Source organism: Gallinula chloropus (genome assembly GCF_964237585.1).
Source record: "Gallinula chloropus genome assembly, chromosome: 13".
Classification (NCBI taxonomy): domain Eukaryota; kingdom Metazoa; phylum Chordata; class Aves; order Gruiformes; family Rallidae; genus Gallinula; species Gallinula chloropus.
The window spans coordinates 13352724-13362038 of NC_140098.1; the positions used below are offsets into that span (position 1 = coordinate 13352724).

The window sequence follows — 9315 nt, forward strand, 5'->3', positions numbered from 1 at the left end:
CAAGGGACCAAGTCCAACCTGCTGGCCCCAGTGTCATCACAGGGCCAGGGCCGCTGTCCCCAAGGGGAAAAAGCGTGGAGCCTGGCTCCCCTTCACACACCTGTGGGCTGCTCTTCCAGCCCAGGCAAAAGCTGACACTGCCCTCTCTTGGGCTTGCCCACGGATGGCAGCAAGCTTCACAGGTGAAGCAGCCCACCAAAAGAAGTCCTGGGCTTAGGGCATGCAGTCTTAAACAACAGCTCGTCTGGACCCAGCCTGGAGTGCTGAAACACAAGGGGTTTCCACCTCCTCCAGATTTCATCTTCTGCTGTTCAGCGGAAGTATCAGATACTGACATTCCTCTCCAGAGGCAGGAGCAGCGGGAGGGGGACCCAGGACATGACACAGGAGGGAGATGCTCAGGCGAGACAGTCCAGCCTTTTGCTACTCAAAGCATGCTCAGGGACTCCTGACAATCTGGGAGAGCTATTTCCAACCGTGTGAGACACTCTCTCTTTAGCAACAGCTTCCCACACTACCTTCTTCCTCTTTCCCGTAAGGCATCTATGGCTTTAATAGAGATTTTGGGGGTTTTCTTTTCAAATCAGCAAAATAAGCAACCGTGGGATGGCTGGAACCACCAGTGCTGACTGCAGCAGATACAGCAGCAAGGACAAAATCTGCTACAAACACGTATTTCTTCAGCCAGCTACTCAAAAAGTTGGAAGTAGCCCGAGTTGAGGCCACAAACAGCCCTGAGGTGCTGAGCAGGCAAGACGAACATGAGGTGCGTGACAGCCCACACCACTCAGAGCTGCACTGGAGAAGAGTCCTTGGTGAAATATGTCAGGGTATCTGAGGCTGTGAAACACACAGCCCCACCAGCCCCTACCTCAAGGGGAAAGAGAAGTACTTATTCCCTGACTTGCAGCGGACTTGCTCCCACTGGACACGCAGAAGGAGCGCCGAGTCCTCAAACCCATCCACGATGTCCTGGAAAAGAGATGCAGGAGTCAGTGCCAGGGTGGATTTGCCCGAGGATGGAGTTAACAGCTCCCTCTCTGAGCCAAATTAAAGACCCTCAGGAAGGTGATTTAATTCACACCCTCCCCACCAAGAGAGGTTTCTCTTCTTTTGACCCAGTGCAGTTAGTCCTGCTCAGTGAAGAGAACCTTCCCCCCTCTCTGTGGCTGGACAGCAGCTCTGCCCTTGCCCTGCTCTCCGCGCTGCGTGGGGACGCACCTGCAGCTCCCGCAGACACTGGCCTTCCAGCCTGCCAGACAGGTCCCCAACACACCACGCCAAGCTGATATGGAAGGATGGGTCCTGAAGGCAAACAGGGATCAGACCGTGAGGGCCAAAGGAGCCTCTGCTCAACACACGGTGCTGCAGCAGGAGAGCTGCTGTGGTGTTGCCCTGTCTGGGACCACAGGGGTAGGAGGATCCCACAGCTGGAAGTCCCCTCTGCCAGCTCAACAGCAGCAGAGCTGATAGAGACAGTGCTGGAGGGGAGATGAGCCCTGGGCTCCCCACCCCAACTTTTCTGGACACCAGTGGTTGAGGCTGCCTGGTTCCCAGCATCCCTGTGGTCCGCTTTGCATAAGCTTCTCCAACTGTGCAGAGAGCCTCTCACAGATGGTCCTTGAGCAGGTGGGTGGGTCACTTCTGAATAACCTGCAAGATCCCCCATTCATCTCTAGAGATGGAGGAATCAAGGTTTGGCTTCACAAAATCAAAAGCCTGTCCCCAAAGGTAGTGCCAGGTGAAGAGGCTGGAGCAATGCTCCCAGAAACTGCAAGAGGAGAAGGCAGAAGCATTGTCCTCAGTGCAAGGGTGCTCAGCTCAAGCCAGTTCAATCCCAGGACAGCCCTGCTTCCACATGAGCTGGGCAGTGACCGTGACATGCGCTCTGGCCCTTGGCCCCAGAAACCCCATTCAGACAGCAACCCCACCAGACTGCTACCTTCCTTACAGTCCTGCACAGGACGTGCCACAGAAGTCACAGACTTGCACTAGTCCCACTCACAGCAAGATCAGGTTTTGGGGTGCTAAGTACCAGCCCAGAGGAGATCATCTCAGAGGCTAACCTCCCTGCTCCTGTTTGTCTCAGGTGAATGTTTCAAGGATCTCTCCCAGTGAACCAGCCAGCATTTATGGACCACCAGAGAAGTTAAGGGGGAGATGCCTCACCTTGTAGAATGTGGGAAGGTCAAACTCCTCCAGAACTCTGTCCACCTCCGAGACCAGCTCCAGCAGCTGGAAATGCCCAGCTGAGACCTCCAATCCAATAAAGGTCCTGAAGAAAGACAAGAGACAGCACAGAAAGCACAGCTGTGAGCACGGTTAGCCCCACATTCCTACCAGGCAAATTCCCTACCAACTAAGACAAGTTAATCTGAACAATGCCAGGTCCAAGCATCCCAGAATACTGACTGCATTCTGAAGAGAATCAGAGATGAAAGACGTGATGGCAGGGAGAAGCAAGACTGGATGATAGGCCCTGTAAATGTATCCAGGTAACTCAGCAGCTCTGGGGATGTGAAAGCTCATTTCCCAAGCAAAGCCTGTGCTCCGTGGGTATCTCAGTGGGACATCCTGCTGGGGGGGAGCTGCACACAGAAAGCAGAAGCTGTGAGGGGTTTTACAGTGGGAGAGGAAGCAGGAACGGGAAGCAACAAACTGGAGAGATGTGACAGAGGCACCTCATCAAGGACTGTCTGCATGAGGCTTTCTAGACACCAGGAGGGGAAAGGAAGACTGAATCTCACCCAGGATCTACTCTGTCTTACCTGTGACTATCATGGGGTACAATTCCTATCAGATTCAGCAACTTTTCCCAATTTTAATCACCTTTCCTTTGACATGGAAGCTACTTAATTACATTTAGCTGGAATGAGGCTTCCAAGCTGACACGCAAAAGAAATAGCACCATTCCTGGAAGACCTGTACTGCAGTGTCATGACAGACACTGATGCCAAAGGAGGCAGCCCCCAGCTCTGCTGTGCCCCAGGCTGCTCACGCTGGCACGGGGCTTTGCAAAGCCAGCAAGCCAGATGGGAGATGGCAGCAAACACGACTGTCTCCTTTAGCTGCTGTGAAACCATAGCACGAATCTAACCCCGCAGAAAGGCCTGTGTCATGTGAGCAGATCTCCTTTCTTCAGCAGACTGAAATCCTGCAGCATGAGGTTCAGCTACTGCTAACAAGACCGACAGCTGGCTGAGAATCAGTGCTGAAGCTAAAGGTTTGTGCAAGTGGCCAGGATAAGATGTGAAACCTCTGGAGACAAGGCGGTCGCATGCTGCACCGTCACATGGCTCAGGCCAGTCGCTGGAGGACAGGCTGGGTGACACTTCCCATGCACCCAGCCCCATGTCCAGCCCTCTCCCCAGGCAGGCAGGGTGCCCTGCTGCTCGCTCACCTGGTTTTGTTCTGGTTGGTGTAGACCTTCACTTGGTCAGCCACACAGAAGAACCTGAAATAAGAAAGATCCTGTATCAGCCAATGGGAAACAACAGCAAAAAAAGAAAGTGAAAAAAGCAGAAGATGGGATGGGGACGGGATATCTACCCAGCTGCAGAAAAGTGAAGGCAAACTCCTGCTGCAAATGGACAGAACCAGAGCAGCCAGAACCTTTCTGGGCCCAAGGTGGTGAAAGGAGCCCCAAGGCAGGTGATGCTCAGCAGGCACCTGAGCCAGATGTAAGCAACGGAACCATCCATGGTTTACAGCACAGCTCCAGCCTCATCCTCAACAGCACAGACCTGACGTGTCTGGTGCTGTGAGGCAGTGAGGAAAACTCCGCAGGGCTTTACTGGTGAAGCACCAGTTACCAGAGACAATTTAGGGTGTGTACACTGGTAAAACAGACCCTGGGGGAGAGGGAAGGGTGCGAGGAACACTGTCCTGGGCTGCACCATCCCTACCTGTGGAAGGAGGCCAGGCGCTCCTTGAGGGAGCGGACGACGGGGTCTATCCAGTGGTAGCGCAGCACCACGCACTGCGAGAGGCTCAGGTGGAACTCCTCCATGGCAGCCAGCGAGGAGACGTAGGTGCGAGCGTGGGAGAGCAGGAGCTCCAGCAGCTCCAGGAACTCTTCCTGCACGCTGTCTGCAGGGCAGCAGAGTCAGAGCCGGAGCAGCGGTCCCCCGGGGCTCCCCTCCCCGCACCGCCTGGCCCTGGGGCCTTGCTGGGCCTCACCCGGCTGGGCCCGTCCCCCCTCCCGTCCCGTCCCATCCCGGGCCGCGGGTACCCACAGGGCAGGTAGACGTGCGTGGCCCAGCTGCCCCGCTCGTGGGGGAAACCGCGGACGCGGCCGCCGTGCAGGGAGCTGTCGTCGCTAAGGGCTTCCTCCGGGTCCGGGTCTCCCGGCAGGCCGGCGGGGACGGGCAGGCGGGGGCGGCCGGCGCTGCAACGACTGAGGAGGATGAGGAGGAGGATGAGGAGGAGGCAGGCCGCGCCATCCGCGCCCGGCCGCGCTCACTCCCGCCGCACCCACCTGGCCGGGGGGGCACCCTGCGCGCTGCCGCCCTGGCGCTGCCCTTCCTCCTCCTCCTCCTCCTCCGAGCTGCTGTACCCCACCAGCGCGGCCCTCATGGCCGGCCCGGCCTACCGCCTGCCCCCGGGCCTCGGCGGCGCTGCCGGTAGCGGCGGGCGGCGGCGCTGTTGTCGGCGCGGCCCGGCAGGGGGCAGCCGCCGCGGCCCGCCCCGCCCCGCCTCCGCCGCCGCCGCCGCGGCCGGCCCGCTCCGCTCCGCTCCCTCCTGCACCCCAGGGCCGCCGCCCGCCCGCCCTCCCGCCTCCGGCACCGGCTCCCCCCTTCCTTCCCGTCCATCCCCTTCCTCCCGGCTCCCGCCGCCACGCCAGCGCGGGACTCGGGCGGAGCGCGCCAGGCCGCGGCCCCGCCGGCGGCGAGCGGGCTGACAGGGGCCTCCCGCCGCAGGTGAGGGGCTCGGCAGCCGCTGCCGCCCTTTGTGTGGGCCTCGCCGGAGTGGCCCCGGCCGGGCAGGGGCACCCTCACCCCCTCCGAGCTCCACCGCGGGGCCTCCTGGCGCGGCGGCGGTGAAGGCCTCGGGGCGCCGTTGCCGCGTTCGCCTGCAGGCCGGCGGGGCCGGAGGAGCCGTCCCATGGGGAGAGGCGAGCGGCGGGACGGGCCTCGCCGCGGGCTGCGGTGGCGGCGGCTGGCCTCCGAGCTCCTCGGCCGCCCCCGCGCCCCGCGGCCCCGCCGCGCCTCTCCCTGAGGCGGCCTCGGCCCGGCCGGGGGAGGCCCCGCGGAACGGGGAGCTGGGGGAGGCGGGAGTCGGAGCGGACCGGACCATGCCGGAGCGGGCCGCGCTGTGGGCCGCTTCTCCAGTTTGAAAGTACCTCTGCTTCCCCGTCTTCTCTCCTTAAATGGTTGTCGCTTCCCACCTCCCACGGAGGGATGAGTTAGGCTCGGAGCTGGCGCCGACTCGGGTCCCCGTGCAGAGCCCTCGGTAAGCCAAGGTTGGTATTTCTTACCCTTCCCTGCTAGGCTGGATGGTTTGGGGTGCCGATGCTCTTGGGTTGCTCCTGCCGCGGCAGAGGGTGCCTCTGGGGGAAGGTGGGGGGTAGGTTGTGCTCAAGTTTTGTATCCCATCCAGCTCTGGTGCTCGAACCCTCTCTTTGTGTCCACAGCCAAGGTGAGCTATGTGGGAGGCAGGGGAGGTCTTGAGTACGAGCAGGGCTGCAGTGAGGCCTTTGGGCATTTTGCTGCCCAAAATTGTGCCAGCAGACAAAGTCACGTAGTGTCCCTGTAGGCAGAAGCATGGTCCAGCGCTTGCCTGAGCTGTGATCTGGTCTCTGCTGAGTGCAGAAGAAAGTGAGGATACTGGGAAGCAGTCTTCTTTGATGCTCTTTATCGCTTCCTTTTGAATACAACAAACACCTTCCTGAAGGTGTTTTTACTTGCCCCGGGTGAGGGCAAGGCGGTTTGATGCAGAAACGTGCGTGCTTTTGTGGAGTTAGGGGCTGGCTTTTGACCCAGGAGCACTAGCTGCAGTTTCTTACCGAGGCCCGGACTCTTCTTTTCCCTTGGGGTGTGCTGGTGCTGCTGCTGTCTGCACGCTGGTGGGTTTTGACTCTACTCAAAAGTTGCTGTCAGGTTTTCCTGTGGCCATCTCTGGAAAGACCAGAACTTTTCAGTGGGCAGAACCCCAGTGATTCTGGTGAGACCAGGCAGCACCTCTGGTGTAGGTTGTGTGGCTCTGGTGTACTTCTGTCCTGTGGTTTGGTAGGACGTTCAGCCGAGCTGTTGCTTTGATGCTCCTTTCACCTTCACAGAGAGTTCTGTGCACGGTACATGCAGGTTCTGTGTTCTGTCTGTGAATGTTGAGGGCAAACCTCCCCCTGAGCTGTCTGGCTCATCCTAGTCTGCTGCCTGGTACTCCCCCAGTAGCTCCATGATCTCCCGGCATTGGGCATGATTCAGCCTGTGCAGGGACTGGTGTTCTTAGCCAGTGGCACCAGTGGGGCTGGGAGACAAGCTGGGGGAACGGCTGAGCTGACTGGGACCTGGGCAGTAGTGCTGCCTCTTGTGAGAGCATGCCACTCAAAAGTGTGCCTGACCCTTCCAGGCCAAGCATGCAGCAAGGTAGGTCACTGGTTCTGGTTAGCTTCCCCACACTGGCTTCTGCATAGCCTTGCAGGATTCCAGGGGAGTTTTCAAAGCCAGCCACAGTGGGAGGTTGACTAGTGAGTTGCCTGTCTTCCCTCTGAGACCTGATGTGAGTTGTCTTTTTCCTTGTAGAGAGAGCTGCTCCTGGGGCTGCTTCCCTCGTTCCTCCCAAATGTGACCACGTTGCAGCCAGCACGGAGAAGAGCCTCCTCTTGTCTTCAAGGCATTTGCTTCTGCCTCCTGTTCTTTTGTCCAAAAAAAGAAAAAGCGAAACTAAATCGGTCCACAAAGACCTTGTGCTGATCTAAGGAGGAGGCTGCGGAGTCTCAGTCACCTCTTTGCTCTTCCCAGGATCCTGGCTGTGGGCTGGATTTTCTGTCCTCAACTTCAGGGGATCAGCTCCAGGGAATCAGTATCTTGGGTACTTTCAGGTTTTGTTTTCGCTTGAACCCTTCTGACCCAGAAGCTGAAGGTGTCCCTGCGAAAATCCCGTTGGCTTTTTTTCCCCCAAGCATGTCAGAAAGCTGGCAGCAGCAACAGCAGCAACCACAGCAGCCGCCGCCGCAGCAGCACCACGCTGGGGCAGCCCCCCTCCCAGAGCACTCCATCCCCCCCAGCACTGCTGACAACCCCTTGGGCTGTGCTGTCTACGGCATCCTGCTCCAGCCGGACCCCGGCCTGCAGCACCACCAGCACGCCTCCATCCAGGCTGGGGAGCCGTCCCACAAATGCGGGGTGTGTGGCCACGACCTCGCTCACCTCTCCAACCCCCATGAGCACCAGTGCTTGCCAGGCCATGACCGCTCTTTCCAGTGTACCCAGTGCCTGAAGATCTTCCACCAGGCCACCGATCTCCTCGAACACCAGTGCATCCAGGTGGAGCAGAAGCCCTTTGTGTGCGGCGTTTGCAAGATGGGCTTCTCCCTCCTGACCTCGCTGGCGCAGCACCACAACGTCCACAACGGCAACGCCATGAAGTGCTCTATCTGTGAGAAGACCTACAAGCCTCCCGAGGCAGAGCACTCGCAGCCTCTCGACCCCTCGGAGAAGCCCTACAGCTGCTCCATCTGTCAGAAAACCTTCAAGCACCTCTCGGAGCTGTCCCGGCACGAGCGCATCCACACGGGTGAGAAGCCCTACAAGTGCACGCTGTGTGACAAGAGCTTCAGCCAGTCATCCCACCTGGTGCACCACAAGCGGACACACAGCTCGGAGCGGCCCTACAAGTGCACGGTGTGCGAGAAGACCTTCAAGCACCGCTCCCACCTGGTGCGCCACATGTACGCGCACTCGGGAGAGCACCTCTTCAAGTGCAACGTCTGCGAGCTGCACTTCAAGGAGTCCTCGGAGCTGCTGCAGCACCCCTGCACGCCCAGCGGCGAGCGGCCCTTCCGCTGCGGCGAGTGCCAGAAGGCCTTCAAGCGCCCCTCTGACCTGCGGCAGCACGAGCGGACGCACAGCGAGGAGCGGCCCTTCAAGTGCGACCTGTGCCAGATGAGCTTCAAGCAGCAGTACGCGCTCATGCGCCACCGCCGCACGCACAAGGCCGAGGAGCCCTTCAAGTGCAACCTGTGCGAGAAGGGCTTCGTGCAGCCCTCGCACCTGGTGTACCACCAGCACGTGCACGGCATAGAGAACCTCTTCAAGTGCAACGTGTGCCAGAAGGGCTTCAACCAGTCCTCGGAGCTCCTGCGGCACAAGTGCGTGCAGAACGCCGAGCGGCCCTTCAAGTGCGCGGTGTGCAACAAGTCCTACAAGCGGGCCTCGGCGCTGCAGAAGCACCAGCTGGCCCACTGCGCCGAGAAGCCGCTCAAGTGCACGCTCTGCGAGAGACGTTTCTTCTCCTCCTCGGAGTTCGTGCAGCACCGCTGCGACCCCGCCCGCGAGAAGCCCCTCAAGTGCCCTGACTGTGAAAAGCGGTTCAAGTACGCCTCGGACCTGCAGCGCCACCGGCGCGTGCACACAGGCGAGAAGCCCTACAAGTGCCCCTCCTGTGAGAAGGCCTTCAAGCAGCGCGAGCACCTCAACAAGCACCACAGCGTGCACGCCCGGGAGCAGCAGTACAAGTGCATGTGGTGTGGGGAACGGTTCCTGGACTTGGGCCTGCTGCAGGAGCACAGCGTCCAGCACACGGCCGAGGGCGCCTACCAGGTGGCTGCCTGCTTGCCGTGAGCCTTCCGCCCCTCGGTGGCTTTCAGCTTGCATGTGATGCTCCCGAGCCTCGGCCTCCCCTTCCCTCTCCTCGGTTGTAGGCGGCCTCCAGGGAGCTTTGGGAAAAGGGGGAGGTACGCTGGATGGGCAGGCAAACTTTCCTCGGGCCTCTGTGGTTGATAAGGCCACCTGTATCGCGGGGGTGATGGATGACGTGGAAAGCTCAGAGGGGTGGGAAAGGAGGGAAGTGGGGAGAAGAAACAATGCCTGTAGTTGCCTGGTGTCCCCTGGACTGTAGTTCACGCTGTAGCTGCAGTTCCAGCGCAGGGAGCTCAGCTGCCCGCTGTGGGCACCAGCCCTTTGCGCACGGCCTTTTTTCCTTGCCCTGCCTGGCGGGGCCAGCAGGGAGGGCTGGGTGCCTCCTCCTGGAGAGGCCTCTGGGGCCCGGCAGAGCCAGCCCTCCCTTCTCCCGGGCGCGCTGCTCGGTGAGCAAGCAGCAGGTTTCTGCACTGCTGGATTCTCCCAACTTCCTTGGTCCAAGCTCAGCGGAGAG

General features: G+C 60.0%; 2 protein-coding genes across 4 annotated transcripts; one reads left to right on the plus strand and one right to left on the minus strand.

Annotated features, from left to right (window-relative positions):
• Positions 1 to 520: 520 nt before the first annotated feature.
• Positions 521 to 4615, minus strand: USB1 (U6 snRNA biogenesis phosphodiesterase 1). 3 transcript variants are annotated; one of them, XM_084270288.1, is made up of 7 exons: positions 4478 to 4608; positions 4236 to 4396; positions 3906 to 4089; positions 3401 to 3454; positions 2170 to 2275; positions 1222 to 1305; positions 521 to 972 (listed from the first exon to the last, which is right to left on the minus strand). In XM_084270288.1, exons 1-7 carry the CDS (start codon positions 4573 to 4575, stop codon positions 868 to 870), a joined length of 792 nt encoding a protein of 263 aa, XP_084126414.1. In that variant the 5' UTR covers positions 4576 to 4608; the 3' UTR covers positions 521 to 867. The 3 variants fall into 3 exon arrangements, with proteins under 3 accessions (XP_084126414.1, XP_084126415.1, XP_084126416.1); XM_084270289.1 differs by having other exon boundaries at positions 4236 to 4387; positions 4478 to 4606; XM_084270290.1 differs by lacking the exon at positions 1222 to 1305 and having other exon boundaries at positions 4478 to 4615.
• ZNF319 (zinc finger protein 319) lies at positions 4574 to 8788 on the plus strand (the record flags this gene model as incomplete). Its single annotated transcript, XM_084270059.1, has 4 exons — positions 4574 to 4622; positions 4986 to 5329; positions 5633 to 5637; positions 7229 to 8788. The coding sequence occupies 4 exons, from the start codon at positions 4574 to 4576 to the stop codon at positions 8781 to 8783; spliced, it is 1953 nt and encodes a 650-aa protein (XP_084126185.1). The 3' UTR covers positions 8784 to 8788.
• Between the last annotated feature and the right edge of the window lie 527 nt (positions 8789 to 9315).